Below are 16990 nucleotides of genomic sequence, written 5' to 3'. Positions count from 1 at the left end.
GCCAGGCATCTAAAGAGAAACCCTGTTATTATTCCAGGGAGCTGTCTAGGGAGTCTCCAACTCCAAAAATGCTCCTAAAATTATTGGATTTCCCTGCAGCTGTGATTTAATTGCTACAGCTCCACAGCTAGCCAACACCCCCTCATCACTTGATTTAGTAATAACTACCACCCATTCCTCTCCCTATTTTGGGGCCCCTGGACACACAAGCTCATCTGTGAGAAAGGCAAGAGCTTGTGTCTGTTACTGGAATTTGAATTTGATGAACTAAGTGATTATAAATAACCCAAAGGTTCCTTAGAGTCATACCAATTTTATAATCCACGTACAAGAGGAAGAAGTGTGGATTAGCGTGTATAGTGGCATCTACAGGACTAGGAAACTTATTTAGGGAATACACATCTTGGAATTACAGTGGGTTCTCTTTTTCTTAATGATGCCATACTTAACAATATCATGTTTTTGTTTGTTTTTCCCTTTTAGATTCCCAAAGATAAGCCTGGAACCTACAAACCTTGGGCTATTGGAATAGCCTAATATTGTTTCCCAGACTCTGAAGTAATTATGTGATAGTTTTAGTCACTTTCCAATTTTAAAAAGTTCCAAGCTTAATAGTAAATTAATTGATTTAAAATCTATTCACTGATGCACAGAGTATCTGTACACCTGGATATTATCTATAGCTCTTATTGTATTGCCAATATGATGGTGGCTCTTACATCCCATCATGTAACTCACATTCAATCCAAATATTTAGAGACAACATAATTACATTATATTTTTACAAATATCTTTGTATTACTATTAACGTAGAATTTGCTCAGGCCACTTGTTGATAAACTTTGCCAAGTGACCATTTCTCTTGATAAATTGCTAGTGCCTGTTACCAATGAGAAAAGTACAACTGCATAATATTCTTGGTAATTTGATATTCACAGAAATAATAAGGGTATGAGGGTGAGAACTAGCTAACAGGTCTTGTTTTTGTGTTAATAATTTTAGGTTAAAATGCTCCTAAAGTGGAGTTCTTATTGGATCTTTCACTTTATTATATTTTTGGGCAACTGACATAATTTTAGAATTAGGTACCACAGCAATCCAAGCCGTGGAAAAGGATATGGATTTGAATTTAAGAAGCGAGACTGTAAACAACATGAAAAAAGCTAGTAAGTGGCATTTTTGTTAGTTGTTTTTTAGTTATGATCTCTGTATTTGTTTTAAAATATTTTCAATAAAAAGACATTTAAAGAAAGAATGTCTACTTCAGGGGGTTTCACTGGAGTGCTAAAAAGGGGTTCCCTCTAGTTCTTTTATAACATGCTTATGCAGGACATAGTTGTAAGAAAAAATAATACTTATGCCAGGAATAATGTAGTTGGGAATGAAACTGAAAATATTTTATTTTCTTCCCTTTGCTTAATTTAATCTCTGGACTCCTTTAAGAGACATTTGGATGTTTATCTTGCTGGGATCCTTTGACCCCAGCTGACTTCCTGCCCCTGCAGCAGGGGGCTGGACACAATGATCTTCCAAGGTCCCTTCCAGCCCTAATGTCTATGAAATTTTCACCCAATCTGGCCACAGAAAGCAGTTTATAGCTGTGACCAAACACAAACATGACTGCAGATCACTTAAAAAATGGCCAATTGGGTGAACTCTGAACCCTCATTGCATGATGGGTCAGGTGAAAACATTTCAAAACAGAATATCTTCTGCAGAGGAGGCAGAAAAGGGAGCTAATGGGGCTTAGCCCCACTAAGCTTGGGGCAGCAGTAGGGCTGCAAGGAAGCCCAGCTGAGGACTTCCAGCAGCTGCAGCAGGGTGGGGTGGGGGAAGGGCAGGCATTGCCCAGCTGGCAGCATGGAACTGAGCCACGAGCGGCTCATCCGGGGGGTGCAGCTTGTGCTGTTATGTGCACCCCAGAAGGCATGGGAGGCACATGCCCCTGATATGCTCAGGGCAGGGTGGGCTGCTGCTGCGGGCCAGGGCCAGGGCTACACTGGCCTCTTCCCAGCGAGGGGGGCCATGCTACACTGGGGGTGGGCAGCAGTGACACTGGGAGGGAGATTATGGTGGGGGCAGCTGCAGCCACCCCAAGATTCACTGTAACCTACCTGACCCCCTCCCAGCACCAGTGCCACCCGCCCTAGAGTAGCACAACCCACCCCCACCAGGAAAAGCCCGGCGCTGCCCTGCCCCAGCCCACAGCAGCTGCCCACCCTGCCCCGCGCAGATCAAGGCCACATGCCCCCCATGCCTCTCAGGATGCGTGCAGTGGTGGGAGCCACCACCTCCTCCCCGCACCCCACAAATGAGACACAGCTCCATCCCATGCCACACACCGCCCTGCCTCAGCTGTGCAGGACTTGATGAGGCAGGTGCAGGGGTCCCAGGGGCTCTGTCCCCTCCAGCCCAGCAGCACAGCGGAGGCTGGCTCCACTCCAGCTCCCAGCTCCAGTCCCCCCCAGTCAGTGCAGGGCCAGAGCTGATGTGAAGAAGCAGCCTAGGCCAGGACTGGGCTGGGGGTGGCAGGTGTGTTGACACCAGCACTGGGCAATGATCCCAGGCCTGAGGGAAGGGGCTGCCACACAGGCACAATGGGCCCCGTGTCCCAATCCTGGGCCTGGCTCCACTCCACTCCCTCCCGATCCCTGCCCGGTCCCAGCCGCGCCTCATTCCCTCTCCTTCTCTCCCCTTCACTCCGCCCCTTTCCCCACAGACTTTCATGCTGGGGGGGGGGGGGGGGGCACACATGAGCATGCACACACGTGCTCAGCCCCACCCTCAAAAAAATTTCTCCCTCAGCCTATGCTCTTCTGTAACTTCTGTCTGTGCTTCCAGCCTGTTGTTGTTTTCAGAATGGGAGAGGGAGCAGAGGGAGCTCATTCTTGGGGTTCTCCAGCTGGTGCTGGAGGGTGGGGCAGGTGTATATTGGAACCCCTCCAAGGTGGGAGGACTCCGATTCACCCATCCCACCCTCCAGCACCAGCTGAAGAACCCCAGGAATGAGTTCCCTCTGCTCCCTTTCCCCATCCCATTCTGAAAACAGGGACAGGCTAGAAGGGAGAAGGAGCCATTGCTAGAGGAAACTGGCTTCAGGCTCCCAGTGAGCAGCTAGATTCCTCTCCCCCCTGGAACCAACAGTGAACTTCTGTTTGGTCTCTGGGGGATTGCTGTACCTCAGAACGCTTCCTGCAAAGTGTTCTTAGCTACAGCAGGCAGCTGCACTTCTCTCTACCCAATACTGTCATTCTTATCTGCTTTGTCTGTTTCACTTTATTCTCATATCCAAGCATGCATACCACAGCTATGAATCACAGAAACCCTTTTGCAGGGGGGAAGGAGGGGAGAACAGTCCACCCTGGGATGCTGGAGGATCTGGCCAAACAACCTCAAGGGAGGGGCTATCACCAGGGAGAACTATACCTTGGTTGCTCAGGGCTGTAGCGGGGCTGTCAGGAAGGCCAAGGTGGAGATGGAACTGGGACTAGCTACCCAGATCAAGGACAATAAGAAGTCCTTTTTTAAATACATAGTGGTTAAAAAGAAGGCACTGAGTAACATGGGGCCTCTGCAAGACACGGTAGGAAATCTGGTCATTGCATCAGACAGCAAAGCTAACCTATTTAAAAATTTCTTTGCCTCCATTTTTCTGAGCAGGGACCGGGTCACCCCCCACACCGGGACCCCCGTAAGTCCCAGGGGAGGCACACCCAAGCACAGGGTCAGTGAGGACCTAGTCAGGGAACTTCTGGAGGGACTGGACGTATTTAAAATCAGCAGGTCCTGATGATCTCCACCCCAGAGTGCTGAGGGAATTAACAGAGGTCATTGCGGGACCCCTGGCATGCCATTACGAGCACTTATGGTGCTTTGGCATGGTGCCAGAGGAATGGAAAAGGGCCAATGTGGTTCCCATTTTCAAAAAAGGGAGGAAGGAAGACCCAGGAAACTATAGGCCAGTCAGTCTTACCTTGGTCCTGGGTAAGCGTTTTGAGAGTTATCCTGGCTCATGTCTGTGAGGGGCCAGCAGGGGAGGTTATGCTCAGGGGCAACCAACATGGGTTCATTAGAGGCAGGTCCTGTCAGACCAACCTGGTGGCCTTCTATGACCAGGTCACAAAATCCTCAGACGCAGGTGTAGCAGTGGACGTAGTCTTTCTGGATTTTAGGAACTCCTTCAACACTATCTATCACCCCATTCTCATTAAAAACCTAGGGGACTGTGGCGTCAACACCTACACAGTCAAATGGGCCACTAGTTGGCTGGAGGGCCGCACCCAGAGAGTAGTGGTGGATGCGTTATTTTCAACCTGGAGGGATATGGGCAGTGGGGGTCCCCCAGGGCTCAGTCCTTGGGCCTGCACTGTTCAACATCTTCATCAGCGACTTGTACGAGGGTGTAAAAAGCACCCTGTTCAAATTCACAGACGACACCAAGATGTGGGGGGAAGTGGGCATGCTAGAAGGGAAGAATAGGCTGCAATCAGACCTAGACGGGTTACAGGGGTGGGCAGATGAGAACAGGATGGGTTTCAACACTGACAAGAGCAAGGTGCTGCACGTGGGGAGGAAGAACCAGCTGCAGACCTACAGGCTGGGGAACTCCCTTCTCATCAGTGCAGAGGCAGAAAAGGATCTTGGAGTCATTATTGATGCCAAAATGAACATGGGCTGACAGTGTGGGGAAGCAGTCAGGAAGGCCAACCATACCTTGTCATGCATCCACAGATGCATCTCAAATAGATCCAAGGAGGTGATCCTCCCCCTCTATGTGACACTGGTCAGGCTGCAGTTGGAGTACTGCGCCCAGTTCTGGGTGCCGCGTTTCAGGAGGGATATGGACGACATGGAGAGGGTCCAGAGGAGGGCCACCCGCATGATCAGGAGTCAGCAGGGCAGGCCCTATGAGGAGAGGTTAAGGGACCTGAACCTGTTCAGCCTCCACAAGAGAAGGGAGCAGAGGGGGGATCTAGTGGCTGTTTACAAACTGGTCAGGGGGGACCAGCAGGCACTGGGGGAGTCCCTGTTCCCCCGAGCACTACCAGGAGTGACAAGAAATAATGGTCCCAAGCTGGCAGAGGGTAGATTTAGGCTAGATATCAGGAGGTGCTACTTCACTGTCAGGGTGGCTAGGATCTGGAACCAACTTCCAGAAGAAGTGGTTCTGGCTCCTACACTGGGGGTCTTTAAGAGGAGGCTGGATGAACACCTCGCTGGGGTCATTTGACCCCAGCACTCTTTCCTGCCATGGCAGGGGGTCGGACTTGATGATCTGCTCAAGTCCCTTCTGACCCTACCAACTATGAAACTATGAAACTCATCCTATGTGTAACATGCTACTCATAAAACAAGATGCAAAGATATTCTGTACTTAACAAGTTACATCTTTGAGGCTGGATCACCAGTTTTGCTGCTTGTTATTGAGTGATAAATTGCTTGAAGGTGTGGTATGTTACAATGTATTGCTCTATTAACACATTAATCACACTTTAAATGTACTGTCTATCAGGGACCATGGTGATATAAACTCAAACATTTTTTTGTGTGTGACAGCTGCTTAGGGATCCAAATTTATGTCTACAGTGGCAGGTACAAAAGACAGAAGAGTTAAAAGTAGAGCTAGTTCACTACTGATGAGACAGAAGGAATTCTTTCCCTACTACCCCATCCTCATCAGTTTCAGCTTGCCCTCCAAATCTAAATGAAAGGCTTTTCCATCTAAAAGCATATTGTGATCCTGTCCTAGGAGCATTGCCACTGTACCTGTGGTTGTCCTAATGTCCTAATGTCACCCTCCACATTCTCTGACTATCCCTGCTCTTCTGTGTGGCACAAAAGTTGCCTCCAAACCATCATCCACAAGCTCCTGGGTTTTTAAGTAGCCTGGAGCTCCTGTGCACCTCTGAGATGAGAGGGGTCTTCCTGGCTGACCTTGTACTGTTTCTGTATTCTCACTCCAACCTGCCCTCTTCAGAGAAATAGGGCAGGGAGTCAGAGCACCCAGCAATGCCTAATGAGCATTTGGGGCCCTTTGAGCATCAGAGCCAGGGGGCAACAAAGGCGCCAGTCACAGGGCTCAAGTACCTATACACTAACGCTAGGAGCATGGGGAGCAAGCAGGATGAACTAGCACTCCTGCTTGCAGAAAACACCTACAACTTAGTAGGGCTAACAGAAACCTGGTGGGATTCTTCCCACGACTGGGCGGTACACATTGAGGGTTATAAGCTGTACAGAAAGGATAGAGTGGGGAAGAGAGGGGGAGGGGTGGCACTCTATGTCAATGAGCGATATACATCGACCCTTATCAAAACGGAATCAGAGGAGGAGAAAGTAGAAGGATTGTGGGTTAGGTTACATGGAGGTCAACGAGAAAGGGATTTGGTGGTAGGGGTCTGCTACAGACCCCCACACCAAGAGGAAGAACTAGATTTGGGGCTCCTGAGGCAGCTCTCGGAGACCATAAAAACTAGGGAGGCGGTAGTCATGGGGGTCCTAAACTACCCAGACATCTGCTGGGAGACGTAGACAGCAAAGTTCCATTGTTCACGCAGGTTCCTATCCTGTGTACAGGACCTCCATCTGATGCAGGAGGTACATGGTCCCACTAGGGGGAATGCCTTACTGGACCTGGTATTGGCAACGGGGGATGACATGGTAGGAGACCTACAGATCAGTGGTCACCTGGGGTACAGTGATCACCAAATAATAGAATTCACCATAAGACGTCGAGTGGGTAAGGTAACTAGTAGGGTGAAGGTGCTAGACTTTAGGAAAGCTGATTTCAATGAACTCAGGCGTTTAGTCAAGGATGCACTGCAGAGTAAGAGTTTTGAAGAGTTGGGAGCCCAGGAAGGGTGGCTGTGCCTTAAGGAAATGATGCTTTGGGCACACAGGGAGACAATCCCGATGCGGGGAAAAAGAGGGAAAGGAGCCAAGAGGCTTCCTTGGCTGACCAGAGAAATCCAGAGCAGCCTACGGGCTAAAAGGGGGGCATATAAAAAGTGGAAACAGGGAGAGATTACTAAAGAGGAGTATACCTCCTCTGCTTGCACTTGTAGGGAGGCAGTTAGACGGGCCAAAGCTACCATGGAGCTGAGGATGGCATCCCAAGTTAAGGATAACAAAAAATTGTTCTTTAGATACATAGGGAGTAAAAGGAAGGCCCAGGGTGGAATAGGACCTCTACTAAATCGGAGAAGCGATTGGTGACAGACAGGGGGGACAAGGGTGAACTCCTCAATTAGTTCTTTGCCTCAGTGTTCCTAAGCGAGGGGCAAGACAAGGCTCTCACTGGGATTGTAGAGAGGCAGCAGCAGCACGCCAGACTACCAAGAGTAGACCCTGAGATGGTGCAGAGGCACTTGGAGGAATTGGATGCGTTTAAGTCAGCAGGCCCGGATGAGCTCTATCCGAGGGTACTGAAGGCACTGGCTGACATCATTGCGTAGCCACTGGCAGGAATATTTGAACACTCGTGGCGCACGGGCCAGGTCCTGGAGGACTGGAAAAGGGCCAATGTGGTCCCCATTTTCAAGAAGGGGAGGAAGGAGGACCCAGGCAACTATAGGCCTGTCGGTCTCACCTCCATCCTAGGCAAAGTCTTTGAAAAAATTATCAAGGCTCACATTTGTGAGAGCCCGGCAGGAAAAATTATGCTGAGGGGAAACCAGCATCGGTTCATAGCAGGTAGATCATGCCTGACTAATCTAGTCTCTTTTGATGACCAGGTTACAAAACACCTGGACGCAGGAGTAGGGGTTGACGTCATTTACTTCAGGAAGGCCTTTGATACGGTATCCCACCCCATACTGGTGAACAAGTTAAGAGGCTGTGACTTGGATGACTACACGGTCCGGTGGGTGGTGAATTGGCTAGAGGGTCATATCCAGAGAGTTGTAGTGGATGGGTTGGTATCGACCTGGAAGGAAGTGGGCAGTGGGGTTCCGCAGGGCTCGGTCCTTGGACTGATACTCTTCAATATCTTCATCAGCGACTTGGATGAGGGAGTGAAGTGTACTCTGTCCAAGTTTGCGGATGACACAAAACTGTGGGGAGAAGTGGACATGCCGGAGGGCAGGGAACAACTACAAGCAGACTTGGACAGGTTGGACGTATGGGCAGAAAACAACAGAATGCAATTCAACAAGGAGAAATGCAAAGGGCTGCACCTAGGGAGGAAAAATGCCCAGCATACCTACTGCCTAGGAAATGACCTGCTTGGAGGCACGAAAGCGGAAAGGGATCTTGGAGTCCTAGTGAACTCCAAGATGAACATGAGTTGTCAGTGTGACGAAGTCATCAGAAAAGCTAATGGCACTTTATCGTGCATCAGCAGATGCATGACGAACAGAACCAAGGAGGTGATACTTCCCCTCTATCGGGCGCTGGTCAGACCGCAGTTGGAATACAGTGTGCAATTGTGGGCACCGCACTTCAAGAGGGATGCGGATAACCTGGAGAGGGTCCAGAGAAGGGCCACACGTATGGTTAAGGGCTTGCAGGCCAAGCCCTATGAAGAGAGACTAGGGCACCTGGACCTTTTCAGCTTCTGCAAGAGAAGGTTGAGAGGAGATCTTGTGGCTGCCTATCATCATGGGGGCACAGAAGGGAATTGGTGAGGCTTTACTCACCAAGGCGCCCCTGGGGGTTACAAGAAATAATGGTCATAAGCTAGCAGAGGGCAGATTTAGACTGGACATTAGGAAGAACTTCTTCACAGTTAGATTAGCCAAGGTCTGGAACGGGCTCCCAAGGGAGGTGGTGCTCTCCCCTACCCTGGGGGTCTTCAAGAGGAGGTTAGATAGGCATCTAGCTGGGGTCATCTAAACCCAGCACTCTTTCCTGCCTATGCAGGGGGTCAGACTAGATGATCTATTGAGGTCCCTTCCGGCCCTAACATCTATGAATCTATAATGAGTCTTACTGTTTCTCATTTGCTACAATTCCTTGCAAAGCAAAGAGGAAGAAAGCAGGGATTAACCAGGTGCTGTAGCTACAAATAGATTTCCAGGGTCTGTTTAGATCTTCAGTTAGATCTTCAAGAAGTCCTACTTGTTTGTTCTGCCACATTTCTTCCTACCCTTTGGGCTTCATCTCTAGATAGGTATAACTGATTTTGTCTCCAAAAGCCAATGCAATCTCCCCATTTTTAAACATAACTCCAAAGCACATAGGGATTAAGCTACTCTTGGGTGCTAGGCTTCCTGGCCCATCTGTCAAGCTATCTTTGTTTTAATGTGTCACATGCTAACTAGATGCAAGATTATAGACGCACAGCCCACTAATATGAATGCACCATATGGTGGGGGTATGAGCACAGAGTTAATGTTTGGGTTATCTCAATTCTGTATTTTAATACTTGTTTTGCTTTTTAAATGTAATGAGAACTTTGAATTTTCTTTTAGATATTTGGGTGTTTAAATATTGTGGCATCTGAATGTTTCCCTTCAAGTTATTAAAACACATTAACAAATTTCACTGCATCCTAACAGTGATTTTTGTGTAGGGATGTATATGTTGTATCATCTACAAGCAGAGCACTATTATACCAGATGTAACCCTGCCAGCATACTAAGGCTGGGTGATGCACCGGATTTTGTGTGCTCAGGGTACCAGTAGCCCTAGGAGACTCTCAGCCATCCTACTGACTGAGGTGTCCCATGGAGAGGTATGTCCTTCACCCTCACCGCCCAGGAATTATCTCTGAACCTGATGAACATGTTATTTTTTATTATACACAACTAATTTATGCACAAGAAAAAATAATAAACAAATAAATATTATAATAATAGTTAGTAACAAAACTAACAATTTAGAATAAATTTACAACTACAACATTAGGTGGATAATTCCAGCACATTGGGTGGTCCCACTTGTGTTAAACAACCTAAATAACTAAATTCACCTCATTATAACACTTTAAAACAGTTTCTCCCTGTGGAAGAAACTTACCGGAGATGGGAGAGAGATGGCGGGACACTGCACTGGCAGCCAGTAGCAGCGAAAGTGAAACTGTGGTGGCTGGAGCCGCTGCAGACGAAGATCAAAGGGAAAACCCACAGAGGAGCTGGGAACAGGTCCCGCGTCCATTTGGGCATGCTTTGTAAAAGTGTGCCGGGGGCGATTGGCCAGGCAGCCACCCAGCACCGGGATAAAAGGCCTGGCAGGAAGGAAGCTGGTGGGACTGGAAGTAGTGTCCCCAACTGGCCCAGAGAGCACATAGAGCACAGAGGACCCTGAAGAGGAGGGAACGTGGTGACGCCCCAGAGGGGGGAGCACAGAGGGCAAGCCGGGCCAGCGAGGACCCAAGGAGTTGCAAGACTGGCATGGGCAGAGGCCAGCAACAGCAGCAACTGGGACACCAGCAGAGATGACAGAGACAAAACCTGGATATGGATGCCAGATGGCAGGTACCAAACCCAGGGAGGAAACAACGCAACAAGGGGGTTCGAGTCCCAGGTGGAGTCAGGCACTGCATGAGCCGGGAAGTACAGAAAGGCAGTGGCAGACGCTCAGTGCAAGTACCACCTGTAGCCCATGGCCGCAGCCCCTAAGAAACTGAGCATCAGTGAGGGCCAGAACACCGGCCCCGATGGACATCACGGTTGGCATTAGGTAGGGTGTAGGGGGGGTGGAGCCCTGAAAAGCAATAGCCACGAGGACAACCAAGGGAGAGTACCAGGGGAGACGGTATCAGACACCATCCTCCTGCTACAAAACCATTTATCATAAAAGGTGAGACCCCTGGGGAGCTGACCCAAGGGCACTGCCAGTAGCCTGGCCGTGCAGCCCAGGGGCCAATGGCGAGGTTCGAAAGAAACCCAGATGCGCAATGCCTGGGGGGAGAGGCACAGAATGTTACACCCCCCCCCCCCACAACCCAATTGATTTTCTTCTCGTCACAATCCACTTCCCATACTAATAAATAGCAACACAGCTATAAGTATGATCCACCATTAGATGGTGGAGGTGAGGCTTCTGCTGCTCCAGGAAAAATGGCCTCCTTTAATTATTCCTGGGAACACAGTGAAGCAGGATCTGAACAGCTGCTGCAGGCAGTAAGCTCCATTTGTTTACTTCATTGGCAAATTGTTCTCTTAAGTAGTTTCCTTCTAGAAATACACTTACTGCAAACACTGGTGATTAGGTGTCCCCTCACACATCCATGCTGGTTTGTTTTCTCTCAGCCTACTCCCTCTGGGGACTGTCTCCCCCTCCCAGCACATCCGCCCGCAGACAGGAGTTTCCCTTTGCAGGTCTCTGACTCTGTGGCTCAAGCCTTCCCAGATTGGATTTCACCCCAGCACCTCAGTCAGACACAACTAATAGCCCCGTCATTAACCCTTTAAGGGCTCGACTGCTTTTCCCAGCTCCGGCAAGCCTACCAGCCTTGCTTACCTGGCCCTCTCCACTCTTTCACTGGCAGCTGTGTCCCTGGTTGCACAGCTCCAAACCCGGTGGGGAATCAGCATCTCATGGGATGACACAGGCTCTCCCCTATCCTGATGCCTGCTCCCTGGGCAAGTTTCAGCTCGGTCTCCCCTAGCTTGGGCTGATTTTTTTTATTAGGCTAAATGCATGGTTGATCTAGACATAGGCAAACTTTCTGGGTATTGCAGTAGGCCTGAGGAAGTGATGCCCAATGGCTTGCCAATGTCTATCCTAACCATGCAACTGGTTCAATAAAAGAAGTCACCCACAAGAGACCTTGTATCTCCCAGATTATTTAAATCACTTTGCTCTAACTTAATCTACCTTAGTGTGGACATTCTTACCTGAAGAAAGGCCCTGAAGATGAAGTCAAAAAGGTATGAGATAGATTCCAGAGAGCAAGAAAATCTTGTGATTCAGGAGGCTTCTTGAAGCCCTCTGCTCTACAAGGAAGTGTGTGGTGCTAGGGAAGCCTCATCATGCAATAGAACAAGTGCCTTGTGTTGGGATGGACAGTGACGGAGAGGACTAGTTTGTATGCCAGTATAGAGTCTATCATAAATAACTACTAAATTGTAGAAAGCCCATACGTCGTGTCTGACTCGGGAGATGCTGACTAAATCAGCTGTTAGTTCTAAGGCTCTATAACAATCTTCTGAAAAGATGACTACTGTTCTAAAAAGGTTTCTCCAAATCTGAGTGGAACAAACTAGCCATGCCAACAGGTAATCTGTCACCCAGTGGGATACTGAATGCATCAATTCTTAACAACCTGTAAAATGAGAACCTGGTTAAAGCAGATAGATATTCTTTCTTCCCAGTCTCTTTTGTTTAATGAAGGTTGTTGGGAGCAGAGACCAAGAGTGGTTAATATCATCAAAGCTAAACTGGGAGGTGACAAGCTATATGGATGTAGCCAGGCAGAGGTCCTGATTTTGCAGATTGTACAGACAGGGGAGAATGGGTAATATCACAAGCAAGCTCCCTTCTGTATTGAACTCTTAATGGTAACCCTCCCTTTCTTTGTGCAGGTGTTTCTGCAACTTTTTCAGTAAAACTGTTCAACTTGTGGATAAATAAGAAAGATATTAGTACAGTGGTTGCTAGTCTCTGTAAAGTCAATATAGATAATAGACTAATGGTAAGTAAATTGCATGGACTACTACAACAGTAGATAGGTCATGTGGATGCATAAGCACCACAGGCAAATCAAATTTGGCAACTCCTTACAGTGCTTGGATGTGCTAATACAGGGCTGTCCAGCTCCTAAGTGACCGGGGGCCACACGTCACATGGGCTGCACAAGAATGAGCTATGGCCCCCTGGGGCCTCACTGGCAGACAAGGTTCCTTGGGTGAATTTGATATCTTTTATTAGACCAACCCAAATGGTTGGAGAATAGTTATTAAGCAAGCTTTTGGGTTCAAAAACCCTTCGTCAGGCTCAGGAAGTTTCAGCAGTTGGTGTGTGCTCTTCCTGGATGGAATGAAAAGTAAAGAAGCCAGCGGCTGGGCTGGGCTGGGCTGGGCTGGGCTGGGGAGTCAGTTGCCAGGCAGATTATAATGTATCAAAAATCCAATGTCTACGTTTAGTCCATGATCTCTAGTATCCAGGAGGTTGATGAAATGGAGCTCATAGGCTCGTCTCTGGGAAGTGTTGTGTAAGTTTCCCTTGAGGATCAGGACAGAGAGATTGCAGAGAGAGTGGCCCTCCTGTGAGAAATGTGCCCCCACCGGTAATTGAGTGTTTCTGTCTTTGATGGGTTTCTGGTGTGCATTCATTCTGGTGCGCAGTTGTTGTCTGGTCTCTCCTACATATCTTCCATCAGGGCATTTGGTGCATTGGATGAGGTATATTACATTTCCGGAGGTGCAGCTGTAAGATCCAGGGATGCTGATGGCTCTGTTGTGGGGTGTAGTAATAGTGGGGGTGGTGGAGATGTGTTGGCAGGTTTTGCATTTCTTGTCCTGGCACGATCTGGATCCTTTTGGTGTGTTCTGGGCTTGAGGAAGTTTGCTTCTGGTGATGAGGTTGGCGAGGTTCGGTGCTTGTCTGAAGGCTAGGATGGGTGGCTCTGGGAAGATCTTTTTAAGAATAGGGTCTCTTTCTAATATGGGTTGCAATTTTTTAAGGATTTTCCATACAGGTTCAAGGGAGGGGTGATAGGTCATAACCAGTGGTGTGCGATTTGTGGGTGTTTTTCTTCTGTACTGCAGCAGTTCTTCACATGGTATCCAGGTGGCTCTTTCAAACGTGCAATCTACCTCTCTGGAGGAGTGTCCTTGCTGGGTGAAAGCCTTTTTAAGATTGGTGAGGTGGCAATCCCGGGTGTTCTCATCAGTACAGATGCAGTGGTATCTGAGGGCTTGGCTGTATATCACAGCTTTTTTGGTGTATTTAGGGTACGGAAAATCCTCAAAAAATTGCAACCCATACTAGAAAGAGACCCTATTCTTAAAAAGATCTTCCCACAGCCACCCATCCTAGCCTTCAGACAAGCACCGAACCTCGCCAACCTCATCACCAGAAGCAAACTTCCTCAAGCCCAGAACACACCAAAAGGATCCAGATCGTGCCAGGACAAGAAATGCAAAACCTGCCAACACATCTCCACCACCCCCACTATTACTACACCCCACAACAGAGCCATCAGCATCCCTGGATCTTACAGCTGCACCTCCGGAAATGTAATATACCTCATCCAATGCACCAAATGCCCTGATGGAAGATATGTAGGAGAGACCAGACAACAACTGCGCACCAGAATGAATGCACACCGGAAACCCATCAAAGACAGAAACACTCAATTACCGGTGGGGGCACATTTCTCACAGGAGGGCCACTCTCTCTGCAATCTCTCTGTCCTGATTCTCAAGGGAAACTTACACAACACTTCCCAGAGACGAGCCTATGAGCTCCATTTCATCAACCTCCTGGATACTAGAGATCATGGACTAAACATAGACATTGGATTTTTGATACATTATAATCTGCCTGGCAACTGACTCCCCAGCCCAGCCCAGCCCAGCCCAGCCCAGCCGCTGGCTTCTTTACTTTTCATGCCATCCAGGAAGAGCACACACCAGCTGCTGAAGCTTCCTTAGCCTGACGAAGGGTTTTTGAACCCGAAAGCTTGCTTAATAACTATTCTTCAACCATTTGGGTTGGTCTAATAAAAGATATCAAATTCACCCAAGGAACCTTGTCTGCCTATGTCCTTAGACCAACACGGCTACAACCCAAACCCCTGTACTGTACTGCACACCCACCCCCCTCCACCACTGCACTCTGTGCCTTCCTGGCCATCCCCACTGCATCAGACATCCTGTCTGCCCCCAACCACTACACTGCATGTCCACAGGACCCTGGCCTCACTCTCAGTTGCCTGTGCCCACCTCACCCTGCCCCCTTTGCTTTCTGTTGTATTTATCTTACCTTTCAGATCATAAGGCATTAACCAAGCTAATCAAAACTCCAAGGAGTGCCATGTGACATTCCAATAAGCCAAGTGGCTTTATCCAAACTACACCACCACCTGCAGCAAGTAAATGTGAACAAGTACCCAGGAAATGGAAAAAGCTTGCAAAGAGCTCTACAGAAGATTTGTGGGGAAGAAATATTTTAACAGTGCACACGGGTTTGCAAGCATAGTTTGAGCCGTAACAAAATCTGATCTAAAGTCCCCTGGAGTTTTTAATCTCACATATTGCATAACACAACATCTTGTCAACAAAGAGATTAAACAAATCAGCCAGCAGTTATACAGACTTTTTCTTTTCACTTATTTGATCAGATCACCTTTCCTCCTTCCCTCTCCCACTTTTGCAATCACATAATGTCCCTCTGGCAACCACACTGATTTTCTACAGGGAAAATAAAAATAAGTTATCTACAAGAAAAAAGAATTCTGTCTTTTTGCTCAGCATTTGATCACAGTGGGATCCTGGTGTATGACTAGTGTATGACTAGGATTCACGTTTAATGACAATACAAATAATAAATAATTGTCCTTAATACAAGCAAGGACTTCATTTTCAGGTGCCCAGCACTTCTGGAACACCTGCAGCTCCTGCCAAAGTTGGTTAGAGTGGGAGGTGCTCCCTTGTTGGGGGGTGGGGGAGTTAATCACACTGTGTGTTCTTCTCAGCTCCTATGCTTTTTGCCCTTCTTCCCTGCACATGGTCTCTGCTACTTGCTCCACATGATCTCTTGGCCATATTGCTTGATACCTCTGTTGCTTTCTGCTCTGAACATTCCCATCTTGATGATGGCTCCAGTCCCATTGAGAAAATCCTTTTTCTGCAGCAAAGAACCTGAATAACTGTAGAAGCAGCTGAAATCATGAGGATCTAGAACTTTACAACCACAGGCAGGTATCTGCAGCAAACACATGGCCTGTATCAGACAGCAAGAAAGAAACACAAATGAGTGTAATTATTCTGATCAACCATGATGGTTTGCAGCAGTGATAACTAAAGATGCTGATTCAACATTTTAAATGTTTACTCAACTTAAGCAAATCCTTTATTTATACCTTGGGCTGTTTTTTGTCTTTTGTTTTAAAGAATAAAAGACACATAATCCTTTAAAAGCAGACAAGGAAAGGTGGTCGCATGTTCAAACAAGATCTGCCCTAACTTGTTGCGTTAGAGAAAAATTGGATTGTAACCTGAAGCCATTTCTCAACGTATTACTAATATCAAACAATTGGATTAAAAAGAAAGTAGAAAAGGAACCACTGCAGGGAAGGGAGTGGTATCTGACTAGATGGGCTATGAGTTAATTGTCAGTAAAAGTGAAGAGTCTGTAGCCTAGGATGTTTATTATTGGTTTGGAAGTGGGCAGCAATAACTGACATTGCAAATCTGCTGCCAGCACAGGATTATTTCTCAAGGCAGACCTAGCAAAATAAGGTTAATTGGCAATGCAGTCACATACTAAATTCCCCCTACCCAGATACAAGGGACTGCACTTTGGAAAGAAACTTATACAGAGTTTATCCATACTAAGCAGTGCTGAAGTCATTGTAACCCGGGGGGGGGGTTCGCAAAACCTGAGAAGCTCTGTAAAAAAAACCAATACACACACTTGGCAAAAAGGTGAAATTTAGAGCAGAAGCTCCATGGGAATCATTCAGAAAAATATTAAGCCCCACTTGGAATCAGTAACAAGAACCATCTCTGTGAGCGCTGCGTTCTGTCCTGATTACTTGAAGGCATCAAGGACAGAGCAGATGAAGAAAAAGTCAGGAGAAGCTAGAAACACCCTGGGAAGAAAAGATTCTGTAGAAGGAAAGCTTCATGATGTCTGAGTTTAGTAAAGCCTGTACCCTAATCCTCATCTAGTGTTACACCAGAGGTAGGTGTTTATAAACACTGAATTCTGTGCCTCATTTTCAGAGTTTAACCTAAGGACCTTATACACTTCATCCTCACACACAACAATTTCACTTCTAATAATCAACACTTCCTCCAGATGATGGGAACAGCTATGGGCACTAAAATGGCCCCACAGTATGCCAACCTTTTTATAAGCCACCTGGAAGAAGACTTCC

At 47.6% G+C, this 16990-nt stretch overlaps 1 protein-coding gene across 1 annotated transcript in view; it reads left to right on the top strand.

Moving 5' to 3' along the window:
• The window catches only part of LOC102577402 (aldehyde oxidase 2-like), a 65765-nt gene extending 64530 nt beyond the window's left edge, over positions 1–1235 (top strand). The window contains 1 exon segment of the mRNA XM_059727216.1: positions 484–1235. Coding sequence (XP_059583199.1) covers positions 484–537 — 54 coding nt within the window. The 3' untranslated portion in view covers positions 538–1235.
• The last annotated feature ends 15755 nt before the right edge of the window (positions 1236–16990 follow it).

This window comes from Alligator mississippiensis, chromosome 4, assembly GCF_030867095.1.
Source record: "Alligator mississippiensis isolate rAllMis1 chromosome 4, rAllMis1, whole genome shotgun sequence".
NCBI lineage: Eukaryota > Metazoa > Chordata > Crocodylia > Alligatoridae > Alligator > Alligator mississippiensis.
This window is presented reverse-complemented; position numbering and strand designations above follow the sequence as displayed.